This window comes from Podarcis cretensis, assembly GCF_951804945.1.
Source record: "Podarcis cretensis genome assembly, chromosome: 3".
Taxonomy (NCBI): Eukaryota; Metazoa; Chordata; class Lepidosauria; order Squamata; family Lacertidae; genus Podarcis; species Podarcis cretensis.
The window spans coordinates 12,368,768-12,387,303 of record NC_137172.1 but is presented as its reverse complement, the minus strand read 5'-3'; the positions used below and the strand labels follow the sequence as shown (position 1 = coordinate 12,387,303).

The 18,536-nt window shown below is 43.9% G+C and overlaps 1 protein-coding gene across 6 annotated transcripts in view; it reads right to left on the bottom strand.

Annotated features, from left to right (window-relative positions):
- Window positions 1-18,536, bottom strand: part of RTN4 (reticulon 4) — a 60,850-nt gene that overhangs the window by 17,371 nt on the left and 24,943 nt on the right. For 4 of the 6 annotated variants that reach the window (XM_079968501.1, XM_079968502.1, XM_079968503.1 and 1 more), the window contains one exon: window positions 2,127-2,334. In XM_079968501.1, the coding sequence (XP_079824627.1) occupies window positions 2,127-2,334 (208 nt within the window). Of the gene's footprint in view, window positions 1-2,126; window positions 2,335-5,790; window positions 5,940-11,512; window positions 11,714-18,536 lie in introns of those variants that run through there. The other 2 variants (XM_079968505.1, XM_079968506.1) reach the window with 2 other exon arrangements.

The window sequence follows — 18,536 nt, the reverse complement described above, 5'->3', positions numbered from 1 at the left end:
AATATATATATAGCAGTTGTTATTGTTTTTATATTGTTTTTATATGCAATTGTTTCTGCCTGCTTTAATATACTGTGTGCCATTATATCCTTTAGAGACACCTTGTGGGAAGTGTTTCATGAATGAAGCAAATAATTGCACAGGCTTCCCATTTGCTTCCAGGCCAGTTCAGGGTGCTGGCTCTGCTCCTCTGTGAGCCTGCCTGCTTACAGGCAGGTTTAACAAACTGAAGGACATTGTCCTCTTTCTATGCTCCTCCCAATAGAAACATGCAGATGGGGACAGGCATATCCCTGCTTTAAGTTGTTTACATACTGTCCTCCCTTGTATACTATTTACTACAAAGCTCAATGACTAAGCTCTTTAGCAGCGAAATGTCGGATTACCAGAACGACATCTGAGCACTGGTATAACACAAGTGGACTCTTTATTACAGCGTTTGCAATTGTTCAAGATAAAATATATTTTGGAAAGAGAAGAAAGGAGCACTGAACCACTGATATATGATAAGTGAACTCTTTATTTACTGCGTTTGCAATTGTTTATGATAAAACCTATTTGGGAAAGAAACTACTTTTGCCATTTTTTATGGACGTTTAGTGTTTGTTTACAGATAGTTGCCTTGGTGATATTATCTTGTGTCCATTGCAGTAGTCGTATCATCAACCTGTTCGTTGTTTCAATTGCTATTTAAGGTTGTCAGCTCAGGCCCTGCTCTGCATCCTTCCCAAAGGCTTCAAAGGTACCAAGGCATCCAAAGGCAGATAGGTAACATTTAAACCCTCCAATTCAGTGCCAACACTAAAATCACGGCACTCCAGTGAAGCAAACAGGCAGCTTTCTGCATGCACCTAAGATTACTCAAACCAACAACAGGAGCTGCTACCTGCAAGACTACTCCGTGCCAAAGCCCAGGAAGACTGAAAAGGAACTGAGAGCTTATCCACACTTACCTGTCCTCTGCTCTTTCCAGGCATGACCCGCAATTTAAAGCTCTCTGGGTGTCCCTTTTATTTGCTCCAGAGCTTTCCCTGCAAAAACCCGCTCTTTAAAGCTCAATCAGAGCAAATGTCAAGCCAAGGGAAACCCAAATTGGCGTTTGCTCCTAGACTATGGTTAGCCCAGGGAAGACACCAAAGCAAAGCAAAAGGAAAATCACACATATGTGCACAATTGATACATAGGGGAGCCTACTGAGACTAGCCCTGAATAGAAAAGGAGTGGGAGAAAGTTTATGTTGTTGTTGTTGTTGTTGTTTTAAGCTACAAATCTCCACTCATGAGTCAGTTTGGCTAGACCCTAGTGACTGGCTTAGGGAAGCCACCAATACCCAACCTCCCTATCTTTAAAATGGGATTAAATGGCCCTGCTCTACATTAATGTTATAATTATCCTTTGCAAAATGCAAGTTTGGCCAACCATGGTGTGTGAAAGAGACGTGTTTGCATTTGCAGGAGGACAGCTAGACGTACTTTTTTTGGGGTAGCAAGAGACCCTAGTGCCTCTACATGCGAACCTTGATTGCACAGCCAATGAAGCTTACGGACTCATTGTTAAAACCGTGTTTATGGAAGACAATCTTACTCAGCTACGAGTGATTGCCAAAGAAGAAGAAGATGATGATCGTCATAAGACCACAGGAAGCAGCCTTATGCTGAGTAAGTCCATCTTGCTCAGTACTATCTATACTGACTAGCAGAGCCTCTCCAGGATTTCAGACAGGATTCTCTCTCAGCCCCCAGAATTGTACCCACGACCTTCTGCATGCAAAGCAGATGTTCTAGCATTGAGCTACAAGGGCACATGGCAACTAGTGTCCGGCATCAGGACAGCTAGAAGGATTTTTCAGTAGAGATTATCAGTGGGTCGCTTAATTTTGTCAACGTGAGATGTTTAGGTTAGTTAATTGTTTATATGGCTATTTGAATGTTGTTTTATGCCTTGCGCCCATTAGTGAATTTTGTAGGTTATTGATGAGAGCTGCCTCAAACAAGGATTCCTATGGATATGTGGTATACAAATGAATAGTTGTGGTAAGGGCAAAACAAAGTCTTGCTTGGAGAGGAGTGTACAACCTCACATCCTTTCCCCTTAACAACTGATTGTGGGTAGGGTAACACACTCACCTAAATGGGTGGCCTTCCTCAGACTTCTGGATTGCCTGGATAACTCCCTTGTATATCCTAAAACTGATGGTCACAGACAGGAGGACCAAGGCAATGTAAGCGACCACACTCACAATACTGAACACCGTTAATGACAGCAGCAGGAACAAGCTGGCTCCAAACACCACGCCCGTCTTCTTAACGTCTCGCCAGTAAAGGAGGTCAACAACTAGAGAGATTTAAGAGAAAGGAGATTAGAAGACATTGTCAAAGCAATATAGCCCCAACTTTTTTCCCCACACACAAACACACAATGTATATATGAATGCACTTCTAATACACATGCATAGATAAAAGCACTCATGCATCGAACGTTGGCGATTTTCCCACGGAAATTTAGTATGTGTGTGGTGTCGAACACCACGATGGCTCAGAAAAGTTAATAGATCCTGTTTAAGTGGAAGTCTGAATAACAGTACAGGGCTTGCTTTTCCTCATATGCCGCTGCGATAACAGACAAGCCAAAGAAGCACCTTAACCCTGATGGGGTTGGTGCTGCCCCCACCAGGCCTGGAGTATAATTTCTCTCTCACCTGCTCCTTCAGGAAGAGACCACTTGGCCCCAGGTGAGCAGAAGGAGAACGCACTCGCCATCACAGCAATATAAGTTGTCTCTTGTTATGGGTTTGTTGAAGGCAGCAAGCACAGTGCAGTGATGCTCATTTGGGCCTGAGGTTCCCAGGAATCGGAATAAGCAGGCTGGCACTAGCAGTGTACGGATGGGGTTTTCAAAACTGCTTTTCTCAAGAACAAGGCTGTTTTCCTCTCCTACCAGCACAACAGGTTTCCATCATCAAGGCCAAAATACAATCGGTACAATTTCCAACAGGTCTTATCTCCCAGGGGCAGACAGAAGTATATTAGTGACAACACCCTTATGCAAAATACAGTGTAAGGAAGAGGGTGCTCTGTTTGCACATGGGAAAAGCCACGTCTAAACCCACTCACCAAGTCATGAAGCCCACCATGAGTTATGTCAAACAGAACCTTGGACAGGGGAAACTGCAGTTCAAATCTCACATTCAAACCATATTTGGCATATTGAATACTACATTCCTACCACTTTATTCTCTCCCACTGCAACAGCACACAGCAGAGTTCAGCAACCCCAGAGTATAGAATATAGTATGGAATGCCACATTGGATATTAAATTCGGGAATCATGTACCCCAGGGACAGGCCCTTGGGCACATTTGTATTTTTGAACCACAGGCACCACTCCCTATGGCCACCCCCGAAACAGAGAAACAGAAGTCAAGCATAGGCTCATTTCACTTTTCCAGACAATCTTGAGAATTAAATTGAGCCTTGCAAATTGCATAGGGCTGAAAGAGGAAGTGGGAAAGAGTGTCACTGCTGGCTCTCTGTGTGTCACAGCAGTATCAGCAATTATGCTTCTGTTTTGTTTTTCTTGACAACGTGTAAAAGTATCAGTGATATCCCAACCACATTGGACTACAGTTAAAGGAAAGCCTCAAATATTAGAATCATTCCATTATTTAAATTAGGCAGTGTTTAAAGGAACAGGTCCAATTTTCTCCAGAGGATTTTGTCACACTGAATATTTTGTTTCTGTTTATTAAAAATGTTTCTGTGCCACCATGTCTAGAACTCCTCCCCGATGCTAATAATGACTGAAAACAATTGTATAACGAAAGCCAAACCAATGAATTCAACATAGGGTTTCTTTAAAAAAAAAGAACCACAAGACCAGCTTGCATGCAAACCAAAAGCCTTTTCAAAGACACCTTTGCCTTGACAGGTGACCCAGTCGTAGATGACTTTTTATTTTTGCAAAGTGAGGAATGCATACACTTCTAACTGTATGGAAGCCATATAAACAGGAGCCTCGAGAACCAGAACACAAGCGTCTGGCTGCCTTACGAGGGCCAATTCCAAACACACCTGGTCGGCAAATTAACTCAGGAAAATACGGAGGGAGCCAATGGCTGTGTTTGGACACAACACTAAACCGAGTTCTACATGACAAGAGCTGCAGCCTGCGGTTGCCCTTAAATGAACCAGCTTCAGAAACCATAGTTTGAAGTTAGCTTGTTTGAAACTGACCATAATTAGTGACGAACCACAATCCTGGGTTCTAATGCAACAAACAGAGATTAAAGGAAATTGAAAGTAGTCCATGCCAAAATCCTCCTCTGGGTTGTGCAGGAGATAGGGAGGGAAGAGCAAGAAACCTGAGACTGGCTGCAGCTAACTTCTGTAACATGAAACCATGGTTTAGTATTATGTCTGAAAGCAGTCACTGAGTGCCTTGAACCAGTATGTGTATACATATGTGAATAGTTTGGTTTTTTTCTGCCATTATCTCCTATAGCTTAAGTCACAAATCCCCAAATACAAGCCAGTGTGTGTGTGTGAGCTGTGCATAAACATTTAAACTTGGGATTATTAGTTTTTAGTTTTTTTATTTGAACAATTACAACACTACAGTCATTTTCTAGGTCACAACTGGTACAGTTCTTGAGTAATACGTACAAAATCATAGAATCATAGAGTTGGAAGAGACCACAAGGGCCATCGAGTCCAACCCCCTGCCAAGCAGGAAACACCATCAGAGCACTCCTGACATATGGTTGTCAAGCCTCTGCTTAAAGACCTCCAAAGAAGGAGACTCCACCACACTCCTTGGCAGCAAATTCCACTGTCGAACAGCTCTTACTGTCAGGAAGTTCTTCCTAATGTTTAGGTGGAATCTTCTTTCTTGTAGTTTGGAACCATTGCTCCGTGTCCGCTTCTCTGGAGCAGCAGAAAACAACCTTTCTCCCTCCTCTATGCGACATCCTTTTATATATTTGAACATGGCTATCATATCACCCCTTAACCTCCTCTTCTCCAGGCTAAACATGCCCAGCTCCCTTAGCCGTTCCTCATAAGGCATCGTTTCCAGGCCTTTGACCATTTTGGTTGCCCTCCTCTGGACACGTTCCAGTTTGTCCGTGTCCTTCTTGAACTGTGGTGCCCAGAACTGGACACAGTACTCCAGGTGAGGTCTGACCAGAGCAGAATACAGTGGCACTATTACTTCCCTTGATCTAGATGCTAAAGATCTAGATGCTAAAGATAAACTGCCTTTTGCTTCCTTTTAAAATGAAAGCCAAACGTATCTACACAGAAGGGTATTCTGAACAGCCACCTGCCCAGATGCAAATGCATTTCAAATGTGAAGGATCTACAATTTCTGCCCTTCAAATAACAAAACAAAACAACCCAGGCCTATTCCAAAGCAAATGTCTGACTACATTTGGTAAGCACAAGGGCTGTCACTTGGTGAATCTAAAAATAGCAGTGCTAGCACAGTGCCTCGTATACACAGCTCATCCAGTTACAATCTTTCCTTTGCTTTTAATGCAACTGTCTGGATAAGTCAGAGCTCTGCAGTCTTCCTATTAAAACCTCAAAAAATAAAAAAGCACTGCACAACTCTGGAATGCCAACTGCAGCTGCTGCACAAAATAAGGATTCCGTGTCTATCCTGAACATTCTCGCCTCCGCTAGAGAATTAAATAAAACGCACACCGAACCACACTGTTTCTCGAGTGCAAACCAGACAATAAATGCAAGAGCTCACAGCAACGCCAGCCTCGACACCACAACGCATACTCACCACTTCTGGCATCCATCTTGCCAGGGCTGCCTGCATGCACTCAGATTTTGCACAGCTGACTAGCAAACCTTTCCACTTCCTGCTAGGGCACTCAAAGGTCATCTGATATACGCAACTGCCTGCAGCTTCGCTGATACACAGTTAGGAACACCCCAGACTACCACACAGTATTTTAAGCGCTCGTCCAATGGCTGTTTCCCCTGTAATTCCTTGGAATGCAGAACATATGTTTGCAGCTATATGCTACGTTCTACATTTAGATTTCAGACAGAGGCAGCTACAGTAGTCAAACGGCATTCCTTTAAAAACGGGGCAGGGGGGAACCACATAAAAGGTATATATATTTGAGGGGTTGTAATACCATCCATATGCTAGTCTTCTTGTTTAATTCTCTGAATGGTATTTAAAAGAAGCAAATATTTTGCTACAGGGTTGCAATTGCAGCTTTGCTTTTGGACAAGTTCCACATCTGACAAGAATGCATCAGGATGGAAACTGGGAACCCACTTGGGAAAAAGTGGACGTTTTGCAGCTTTTAAACAAGTGTTTTTTTGGTAACTCTGAAGACAGTAAAAAGGGGTCTTTTTTTCCTTCATATATAGGCAAATTTCTATGAAAGGTATGCTAACCAACCAGCATTTTCCCCCTTTCCCTCTTTGGAAAATGAGAATCTGGAGAATACTACAGATCACTAATTCATTTCTAATAACCTGAAGCTAATGATGTTTTAAGAACAGGCTAACAACCTTTCTGTTCTTTTGTTGTACACCGCTTTGGATCCATTTGCTGGGAAAGCGTGTATAAATGCTTAAATTAAGTAAACAAAAACAAATAAACCTAGTATTTTTTTTTTCAGTCGTGCAGCAAATCGCCAGAATTTCAAGGTGAAGAACATGAGGAGCAATCTATTCACCGAGCAGGAATATATCCACCAAGTAATATGCAAGCACAAACTCTATTACCAAGTGTGGGCTCACCTCCAGGGGCTTGGCAAAGAGGCAAGGCTCTACTAGGGACGTCCCTCCAAATGAAAATAGCATGGGGGGGCAGCGTTGTCAGGACAATAAATAGTAAGGGAGAGGCAGAGTTCAACTGTGCAACTATGGGCTCCTTGATGCAGCTATTTACATTTTCTTTTAAAAAAAAATCCACGCTAATGGCATTCGTCCAATTAATGCCATGGTGGCCAGTGGCTTGAATTTAATTAATTTTATAATGAATGATTTTAGAGTGTTGTTTGTGCTGTACTTTTGTACTGTTTTATTGTTGTTAGCCGCCCTGAGCCCGGCTTCGGCTGAGGAGGGCGGGATATAAATAAAATTTATTATTAAATTTATTATTATTATGCCTAATTTGGCCCTACAGCTTTTTTGCATGCAGGCTCATGAAACTCACATTCTCCTCTTTGGCCAGGGAGTGGAGCTCTGCGTGCACAGAGCATGGATGCACGGGCGGATCTCGTGGCGGAAAAGGAGAGGAAGCTGCTCTCTTTGCACAGCCCCTTGGATCTTGTCCGACAGGTGACCCCCGCCTATCACCCAAGCCTAAAACATTAGCCAAACAAAACACAGCTGGGGAATAGGGCGCAGCGCCAGCTTCTCTTTAAAATATACTTTTGGCTCGGGAATGTGGGCCAGAGAGAGAGAGGTGCTTGTGCAACACCTGTTTGGATCCAAAGTTATCTCTGGGGCGTCACCAGAGTAGCCACGCAACACAGAAATTCCCCTCTTCCTCGCAACAACTTCATGCAGGGGCTTCAGTTTCAAGAGGCTATTTACCAAAGGTTCACTTGCACCAGATTAAGTGCAGCTCTTTTTAGGAAACTTAGGGGGGGTGAAGTGAAGGGGGGAGTATGGTGGGAAGTGAGAGAAAGAGGGAAGGAGAGGACTACAGTGGTACCTCGGGTTACATACGCTTCAGGTTACACACTCCGCTAACCCAGAAATAGTGCTTCAGGTTAAGAACTTTGCTTCAGGGTAAGAACAGAAATCGGGTTCCGGCAGCAGGAGGCCCCATTAGCTAAAGTGGTGCTTCAGGTTAAGAACAGTTTCAGGTTAAGTACAGACCTCCGGAACAAATTAAGTACTTAACCCAAGGTACCACTGTACTAAAGAGCAGGGAAAGAGAACTACAACAGACATCAAGGTTATGATAGCTTTAAAGAAGCGGGGGTCAATTATATCAGGTACGGGCAGTGGTTTCCAAACTCTCCTCCCCATGGACCACCTGACAGACCTCTGAGGGTCTTGGTGGACCACCTATCGAATTTTCTGCCCATTGCAGCAATTGCAATGCACTGTGCTAACTGCTGTAGGGGTTCCCATTCTATTTGTGTTGCCTTCTTTTATTTCTTACACATTCTGCGTTTTATCGCACTGCAATAAATACAAAACATACGATACAATAAAAAGGGGCAATAAAATGCAATTTAAAATTAATATGAATATTTAACGCAACGGATGTGCCTTCTCTCTCACCCTGAGGCACAAATCTACAGGCATGTTGTGGGCCACCTGAATGAAGCTGGGCACCACTGGTGGTCCACAGACCACAGTTTGGAGACCCCTGAGTTAGGACAACAGAACTATTATTTGTTATTTATCAAACAATTACTTGTTCCAGGTGTTAATCCAGGCTCTTAATCTCAGGGCCATGGGTTCGAACCACACATTGGGTAAAAGAAGTGCTTTTTTTCTGTAAAAAAATGTTTAGGGGTACTCTTGTTTTCCTACTCATATTGAAACACTTCCTCTCAATGAGGCCAAACTTAGATTCACAAAATGTTTAGGGGCATGTGTACCCCTGGGTCCCCCCCCCCCCCGAAAAAAAGCACTGGGTAAAAGATTCCTGCATTGTAGGCAGGTGGAGTAGATAGTCTTCGTGGTCCCTTCCAACTCTACAGTTCTACAATTCTATGTTGGTAGATTCCACCCCATATCCCAGCTCTGAATTATGCAGCCAAGTAATCAAAAGAGAAGAGTCTTAATGCTCATGATAAAAAACTTCAAAAAGAGGGTCCTTCTCCTTTAGCGGGTGGAGAAAGATGGGGATATCCTAAGATGCTGATTTGAGACTTGTACACCACTGGTAAGGGAATTTCATTAATTCCCAACAAGGCTTTCTTGTGAGGACGTGTGTGGGGAAGCATTGCAACCTGTGTGTGTCTGTACTGGCAAGCGCCTAAACTACAGTGGTGCCTCGCAAGACGAAATTAATTCGTTCCACAAGTTTTTTCTTCTTGCGAGTTTTTCGTCTTGCGAAGCACGGTTTCCCATAGGAATGCATTGAAAATCAATCAATGCGTTCCTATGGAGACCGTCCGGGGACAGAGGGGAAGGCGCGCGCCTTCCCTTCTTTCCCCGGACCCCTTTTGAACCAAGGGGCGGCAACGGGGAGAAGCGATCTTCTCCCCGTTGCCGCCCCTTGGTTCAAAAGGGGTCCGGGGAGAGAGGGGAAGGTGCGCGCGCCTTCCCCTCTGTCCCCGGAGATTGCGGGGCTGGCAACGGGGAGAAGCGATCTTCTCCCCGCCGCCCCTTGCTTCAAAAGAGGTCCGGGGACAGCGGGGAAGACGTGCTGCGCTTCCCCGCTATCCCCGGAGCTTGCGGGGCAAGCTTCGTTTTGCGAAGCAAGCCCATAGGGAGATGCGTCTTGCGAAGCGGCTAAGAAAACGAAAAACTCCTTCGTCTAGCGCGTTTTTCGTCTTCCGAGGCGTTCGTCTTGCGGGGCACCACTGTAATCCAATTTAATCCTCCTCCTTTCTCTAGTGGAGAAGCTTTCTCTTTGCAGCAAGGTATTCACCCATGTAGTAGCCAAGGACACTGCTACCTCTGTTAGTCAACAAACCATCCAACTTAGTGTTTGCCAACCTGATGCCCTTCCCTGTGTTTTGGACTGTGTTTAGGGAAGCTTTTAATGTTTGATGTATTACAGTATTTTAATATTTTTTTGGAAGCCGCCCAGAGTGGCTGGGGAAGTCTAGCCAGATGGGCGGGGTATAAATAATAAATAATAATTATTATTATTACTACAAGTCCCATCAGCTGTGTGTGCTGGGGCTGATGGGAGTTGTGATCCAAAAAATAATAATCTGGAAAGCACCAGGTAGCCAAAGGCTGGTCTAAGGCCTCATTTGGTCTTCAAACAAAATGGCGGCCATGGCAATGGAAGTCAAAAGGGGGAAAAAACATTTGGAAAGTGCTGAAAGGGATAAGGAGGTTGGTTTTAAGCTTTCTACAGATGATAGCTTGCATGATTTCAGCACTAAACCAGACATGGAGGAAGCATCACAGAGAAAAAGGGAAATGGCAGCCCCTTAACTGAGCTACGCTACCCTGCTGACCTTACTAAGCCTGCCTCTGCCATTTGGACTGGTGAGGATCAGCACAATCCCCACGAAGTTTATGTGTGTCATATGCGCTGGATCTGAGCATGGGAAATCACCCCTCTGGATAAGTCTTAAACGGAAAACAAAAGCTTCCTACCTCATTAGAACAACACATTTTTAATCCGCCACCCAATGTAACCCAAGACTGGGATTGCATACGTCACCAAAAGGGAAGTAACAGGATGCATATATACAATTTGTTGGTCACTGCAAGCTTGGCACATGTGAGGGAGAACATGCCAAAGCCAAGCAGAGTGAGCCACAGTGGGCTGTGGGGACCAATAGCTTGACTCTGCATAAAACAGCTTAATGTGCACCCATCCACACTTGGCAATGCCAAACACTTCAAGAGGTGGAGGGGAGAGCATGACTGAAGCAAATTCTGAAAGCAACGTACATACATAAGCTTTTGAAACACACAACTGTGGACCTTGGACTCTGTATCAGACTGGCTGGGTTGCCCCATCATCGCACACCCAACCCCTTTAAGAAAAGTATTGTTTTAGATAGCTGGATTAAAAGCTGGGGGAGGGGAGGGGAGGAGAAAGAGAGCCTGTTTTGTTCTACTGGCACAACCCAAAGCTTAAATGTGCAGCACCGACTTAAAATTCTTACAGTTTCACAACACAGAGATTACAAAGAATGGTGGCTGAAGGGGCGAAGGTCAACCGTTTTAACTATAGGTACTTATTTTATCCCAGCAATGCCGGTTTTGCAATTAAAAGGCAGGCAAACAGTTTCGTAAGTCATGGAAACCCACAACCCCAATATCAAACATTAAGACAACCAACTAAAAATAGTGTCACAAAGCGAGGGGCTGTGAAAACAAGGGAGACTTGAAACTGCATTGCTGGACTCTGCTTTGTAAAGGGACGGCACTGTATCCAGAGGTGAAAGCTTATTACTTTAGCAAATTACATTACATTAACCACTAGAAGCATTCGTTGGGTTGCTTTTTTTATTATTAGAAAAGCTCCACTCTCTCTGAGCCAGCACATCAGCTAAATGGAAGCTGGCCCTGACATTTGTACAACCAGGACATACCAAAGACAAGCTGTCCTGTGCCGTCAGATGGCAGGACTTAATCCACTAAAACATTCAGAGCGTCAGGCAAATGACCCTTCCCCTGCCCCACGCTCCCCCATATTTAGATATTCCTCATCGCTGATCTTCTGAAGGACTCCCCACCCTCCACACTCTTGCCATTAGCCCCCATGCCCATTCCTAGAAAAACTGCTCCTCTAGAGAAAAACGCACACTATAAGCCTCTTTTGTATAGAGGGCAGCCCACAGCATCGTTAAAAGCTTAAAAAGAATTGACAGTAAAACTGCAAATACCCTTATCCTTCCAATTGCTCGGCTGGCTGTCCATCTCTCTTCACAATGGATCTGCCCCTCCAGCTGGGATTATCAATTATGCATACCAATGGAAAGGGTGCAGTTGGAGAAATAAAGCAGCCGAGAGATGACACATCAGGCTTCCTCCAGCAGAGGTCTGCAGTCTCTTGCCTGCTGCACGGCTGCTGCAGGACTTAAGTCACCTGACTGTCTTCTGGGTGTGGAGCAGACTGACGCAGTGCAATCTGTAACTAGGCTACTGATATTCCCCGCGCTAATTCCTCGCTTCAATCTGCTTACCGTGGCAACCGTCTGCTTGCTGCCCGTACCAAAAACGGATGGGGAGGGCAGGGGGAAAGAGACTCGACAGTGCAAGACAGAAAACACACACACACACACACAGCTTTTTAATACTGTGTATTTTTACTCCAAATAACTCGTGGGTTGCCAGATCGTTAGGGAGCATCATGGGGTAAAAAAAAATTTACCAGGGCAAAGGGGTCTTACAGGCAGCAAGAAAGGAACCAAGGTGATAACAATATACGGTCGAAATGAAAATATAAGCCCAGTAAATGCATGCTGGCAAATAATACAGTCATAAAGGTAAAGGTAAAGGTACCCCTGCCCGTATGGGCCAGTCTTGACAGACTCTGGGGTTGTGCGCCCATCTTACTTAAGAGGCCAGGGGCCAGCGCTGTCCGGAGACACTTCCGGGTCACGTGGCCATCGTGACATCGCTGCTCTGGCGAGCCAGAGCCGCACACGGAAACGCCGTTTACCTTCCCGCTGGTAAGCGGTCCCTATTTATCTACTTGCACCCGGAGGTGCTTTCGAACTGCTAGGTTGGCAGGCGCTGGGACCGAGCAGCGTCCCCTTCTCCTTGTGCCCTCCATCTTTCCCAACATCAGGGTCTTTTCCAGGGAGTCTTGGGGGATTGGGCAATTAAAAGAAGCTGCTAAACATCTTTGTGGGTTACTCTTTCCCTGATGGGGTTTCTTAACTGTTAAAAATTGCCTCAGGACCAGGGCCAGCCCAAGACATTTTGGCACCTGTGGGAAACCACAAAATGGCATCCCCCAAAGGAAGAAGAGGGAAGTGAAAATCTACATCAGGAACAAGAGCTGTTGATTCTGCTGCCCAAGGCAGTTGTCTCACCTTGCCTCATGGGTGGGCCAGCGCTGCTCAGGACCAAGTAGCTGTAGAGCTATCCAGGACAGAATGAACACCACTCATCTAAGATACAGCTGCCACCATCGTATGACATGTGCAAAAGCGTCAAAGTTGTCTTAAAATGGGGATAGCCAATTTGGTGTACTCCTGATGTCGCTGGACAACAACTTCCATCATGCTTGACCATTAGCCATCTGGAAGGCACCACACTGGCTTCCCCTGCCTTAAAATAGATCCTGTTATTTGATAATTGTCCAAATATCACAATGGGAATTGACTAAGATGCTTAACTCTAGTATTCAAAATAAAATAAAAAAACTCCAGAAGAGGACTTGGGAGCCATCAAACAGCATATAAATCCTGTGATAAATGAGTAAAATAAAAAGCCATTTAGGGAAAGGCTACAGAAATAACAACACTTCATAGCTGTCAAACTTTTGCAAGTGTAAAATACAATTGCGGAGAGTAGTTTTTCGCTTTGCAAACACTAGGTGGCTGCAGTGCTCTGCTTTTGGTCTTGGGAATATTCTCAAGATACAAAGCTGCATTAAGACAGCTCTTGTGGATACATTTTTCTTTTCAAATACAGTAAAAGCAAGCTCTTGGCAGGAGAACAGCAGTAAAGGTGCAGAATCAGCAAAGCCACTTTTTTATGAACGACATTACAGAAGTGAGGCAGGCTTGTAAATCGGTACTTTTTGAGGGTGATTAAGAATTACCTATTGACTACCAAGCAGAGAAGCTCCAACGAAGGTTGATGCATTTTTTAAATTTTACGCAAAAAAGACCAGCCATAACCATGAGTATTTCAGATTTCCAGCAAAAGGTATCAAAGAAGCAGTAGGCCTCTTTTCCACATGAGCTTCAATTAGGGTGCAGCATAATAAAAACTTCTCTTCTCATGAGGTGGCCAAAGTATTGGAGCCTCAGCTTCACAATCTGTCCTTCCAGTGAGAACTCAGGGTTGATTCCTTAAGAATGGAGAGGTTTGATCTTCTTGCAGTCCATGGGACTCTCAAGAGTCTCCTCCAGCACCAATACTTCCACTTCATGAGAAGTGAAGACTCCCTGGAAAAGACCCTGATGCTGGGAAAGATGGAGGGCACAAGGAGAAGTGGACGACAGAGGACGAGATGGTTGGACAGTGTTCTCGAAGCTACCAGCATGAGTTTGACCAAACTGCGGGAGGCAGTGGAAGACAGGAGTGCCTGGCGTGCTGTGGTCCGTGGGGTCACGAAGAGTCGGACACGACTCAACGACTAAACAAGAACAAATAATAAAAACTATTTCCAAATGAAGCAATCAAAGCTCATTATTGGGCAATATAACCCTACAACAGGTGCTTGTACATTAACTCTTGCAGCAGAAATGCCTGTTTAAAAAATACAACCTCAGTACATGAAAAGTCCATAATTCAGCTACCTTGCTAAAGATGAGCTGCTCTGAGTTAGTACCTAGATGGGAACTTGGAATTCTATGTGGGATACTTTTGAGTTCCATGGGTGAAAAGCAGGGTATAAATCCAAACAAATAAAATAGCAAAGGTCTTTTGCTGGCCTTTAAAAAAGTAACAAGGAAGGTCAACATGCAGATTTCTGGTGCAAGGAAACTGTACAATTTGGGAGCCACCAGCAATAAGGCCCTACTTGCCACAGGCATTGACTTGCAACTGCTTAGTTACAGGAAAAGCTAGACCGGATAGAAACTCAATATATTGAACTCCAAGCTCCGCCAGAGGAAAATGCAATGTACGAGCAACGTTTATGGCAGCGAATTGTTACAGAAGTAGGACACAGATCCCTCTTCCTTGTTGAGAAGTCCAGGATCATTAGGGAAGGGAGCAGAAGAACAGTAGCAGTGACCAGCAGACGATGGTGTGGGAAGAATAGCCTCCTGCAGAGTGTGCATTTGAGTAAGCATGGACATTCGACAGATGAGTTGCAGTGGAAGAATGATTACAAGTTGACTCAGACATCACCAACATTTCAGTAGGGCTGGGAAGGGAGTTGGAGAGAACAATGCCATGCTCCTTCAAATCCTCCTATGCCTATTTCAGAATCTCAAAGCTGGAGAATGGAGTTTTCTCATTTCCAAACTCTCCCCAGCCACTTCTAAGATCACCCTACAATTACTAAGTCTTCTGGACTGAGGCTAAAGCTCAACACAAGAAAGAGAATTTGGGGATCTTAAGACTTGAAACTGGGTTCCCTAAAATATATCACATCTTCCATCTACCTGGACGTGAAGATCCTCTTTTGAGGCCCCTTGCCATCACATGAAGCAAGGCTGGTGATCACAACAGAGAAGGCCTTTTCGGTTGTGGCACCTCAGAACCATGCCTGGTGCTTCCTTTATGGTCTTTCCCCCATCAAGTCAAGGTTGTTGTTTTTTATTCAACCAGGGTCTTTTAAATCTTAGTAAAGGGGTTGGCTAATCCGAGTCCCTGCGGATATTGCTGAGCTCCAGCACCCACTGCATTGGCAAGGTGGGCTTGCAGTTCAGAGTTTACGGCTGTTGCAGCCCAGTTTGCAAAGTAATGCATTGGTTTGGAGAAATACGTTTTTAAAATGGCGGCATGTTTTCTGTAGTTCCACATTCTGTGGAATTCCATATAGAATATACCTGTCACAGAAACACACACTATCTACAGATTTTTCAAGTCCTTGCTGTCTCTGTGGTTGTGGATATAATTGAAAGTGTAGCCTTAAGCAAACAGCACCTACAAAATCCTCCATTGTTTTAGAGACAGAATATTTATTATAGCTTGCTGCCTTTCTCCTTGTATTCTTCAGCCATGTTCCCTGTCCATCATTTACCCATAACTGTTCTCTAGCTCCGAGACCAATGCTCTCCAGCTAGCTTCATAACTCCGTACCTTCAAAAACACAGTTCTATAAAATTCACATGTCCATATCCATTTAAAAATAAGAAGACAAATTGACGAAGTTCAGGCAAAGTAAATTCGGGTTGTATTCAAAGAAGTCAAACTCCCGAGTAAACCCACTGAAATCAACTGGCGAAATTAACTTACATCCATTGGTGTCAATGGGTCAGAGTATGACATTGTGTTGGATGCAGCCCATAATTCACGGTTGGGGGTTTCATGGGGCAAACACATGAGCCTCCTTTAGAAAAGCAGCCTTCCTAATGGATATATTAATGCTTTTCTTCCTAGAACCTACTTGAGACACTCCTTCAAATATTAATTAGGCAGGGCCTAAATTATACATTGGGACTGAAAGGGAATGTGCTTAAGCAGCTGACATTTTTGGCGTGAGGGAGAAAAACACAGCTGACTGCTGTTTTCAACCAGAAATCGTTCTGAAGACAAGCAGCCTCCCTTTCCCTTTTCAAAAAGGTCAGAAAGCCACTTATGCACTGTGGAAAGCATAAATACTACAGCTGGATAATCAGTCGGATTATTAATTAACCTAGAAATTCAGTACCACGAGACAGATTGATAGCCCACAAATGTAGTTAAGCTCTGGGGGGAAGAGCAAAGATTAGATAAACATTTTTTTTTATTACTCAAAAGACAAAGCAATCACTAAATATCAGCTCCGATAAACGAAACATCTCAGTTCACATCAGCTGTGCTTCTAAAAGCCTATTGCTGGTTGATAAAAGAGGGGCCATCTCTATATTGCTGCATTTTTTGAGTTAGCGCAACCTTAGGTCAATATTTTTTGGGTGGTGCATATGCGGTATTATATTATTATTATTATTATTATTATTATTATTATTATTATTATTATACCACCGCCCTTCAGTTGAAGATTCCAGGGCTGTTCACAACAGAAAAATTCAATACACATAACAAAACAAAAACCAATAACCCATTTCCACAAACACATTTTAAAAGCTGTAGAATGTATTACAGTGGTACCTCTGGTTATGAACTTAATTCATTCCGGAGGTCCGTTCTTAACCTGAGGTACCACTTTAGCTAATGGGGTCTCCCGCTGCTGCCGCGCGATTTCTGTTCCCATCCTGAGGTAAAGTTCTTAACCCAAGGTACTACTTCCAGGTTAGCGGAGTCTGTAACCCGAGGTGTTTGTAACCCGAGGTACCACTGTATTATTTATTAAATTTGTGTATTATCAGTTATTAAATTTGATACTAAATATGGTACTCTTTCATCCTCAACAATCACCCTTGTTAGGCAGGCAGGCAGGCAGTCTGTAAAATGGACCCCTCCCCATAATTCACCTGATGGGCTTCACAGCTGAATGGGCGATTTGAACCCAGGTCTCTTATGGCCTTACTGCTTTGAACCCCAACCATTTCTTTGTAGCCTCAGTGAAGAGGGTTGCTGTACTTCTAACCTTGTGAGTGAGTGACAGGTGTCTACTGACTGACTTAATACGCTGGAATGATTAAGGAACATTGACGAGCTGTAGGGAGAGTGCTTTAGTGCTGTTCTCCGAATCTCTGGTTAGTTTTAACTGTGTTTTTTTAAATGTGTTGACTAGTGAATGCATGTGTGGCATGTTGTTGGCTTAGCAATCATGATTTGTTTAGGTGAAACAAAACCACAATCCTGGGCTTGGACATCACACTTAAGCTAGCAGTCTGCTTTCTTTAGCTGCTAATGGAAGGCAGAAGCAAATGAGGAACGCTCATGGCTTAATAAACTATACTTTATGGCTAAGCGTTATTTATTAGTTGAGAAACATTTAGAAATCAACAATGGAAAAATCTCTGAAGTGCATGTAAAACATAAAACTATCGTCAAAGATGCACAGATAAAAGCATACTATGCTAGAGATAAGTATGCATAACTAAATCATGTGTCTGAAAACATGTTTGCTGGGGAAAAATTGGTTTGAGCTTGCATCAAAGACAGTATAGCAATAGCTGTCTTGGTATAGTATATACTATAGCAATGCCTGTCCAATGTTAATAAGGCAGGGAGATTTGATCTCTGGTTAAGGGTTCTCTCATGGAAGGGCTGGTAAACACATTGTGTCTGAGAGTCCTTGAGAAGTGACAATGTCTAAAAAGCTAAAGGGGCCCCTGACCATTGGGTCCAGTCGTGATCGACTCTGGGGTTGCGGCGCTCATCTCGCTTTATTGGCCGAGGGAGCCGGCGTTTGTCCACAGACAGCTTCCGGGTTATGTGGCCAGCATGACTAAGCCGCTTCTGGCAAACCAGAGCAGCACACGGAAACACCGTTTAGCTTCCCGCTGGAGTGGTACCTATTTATCTACTTGCACTTTGTGCTTTCAAACTGCTAGGTTGGCAGAGGCTGGGACTGAACAACGGGAGCTCACCCCTAATAAGCAACTATGCTAGATGAATAACTGGGCTAACACAAAAGGGCTGGTTTGGATGCAACCCTGAACTACAATTTAACATTATAAATTTACAAGGTTCTGTGTGAAACTGGACAAACACCGCTTTATTTTAACCATAGTTAGTGGAAACAAGCCGACTGCAATCCATAGGTTGGGAAGGAGCAGGGTTGCTTTCACTAATTGTAGCAGAGTTTACATTACACTAATCTTTCAGCACGGTTTACAATAAATTGCAGTTATTATAAACGGAGATGGAACTGTCTATTTTTTATCACAGCCATAACAGAAAGTGGTGTAGGGAGTTGCTAATTCGCTAAACACTGCCAATGCAAAGCAATTCCAGACCATACAGTACACATTTTTGCTTTTGTAACTAGTTTATTAAACTGTAGCCTGTCTTGTTCAGCAGAGCAGCATTCTGCAGGGTAATGGGGAAAATGTATGTTTTGTGATTTCAGAGCCCAGTTCGCTGGATTGGGCCTTCTGCCCTCTTGAAAAAGAGGACACAGAAGTGTATAAAATATGCATATAGTACTTTGTATTATATCCAATTTAT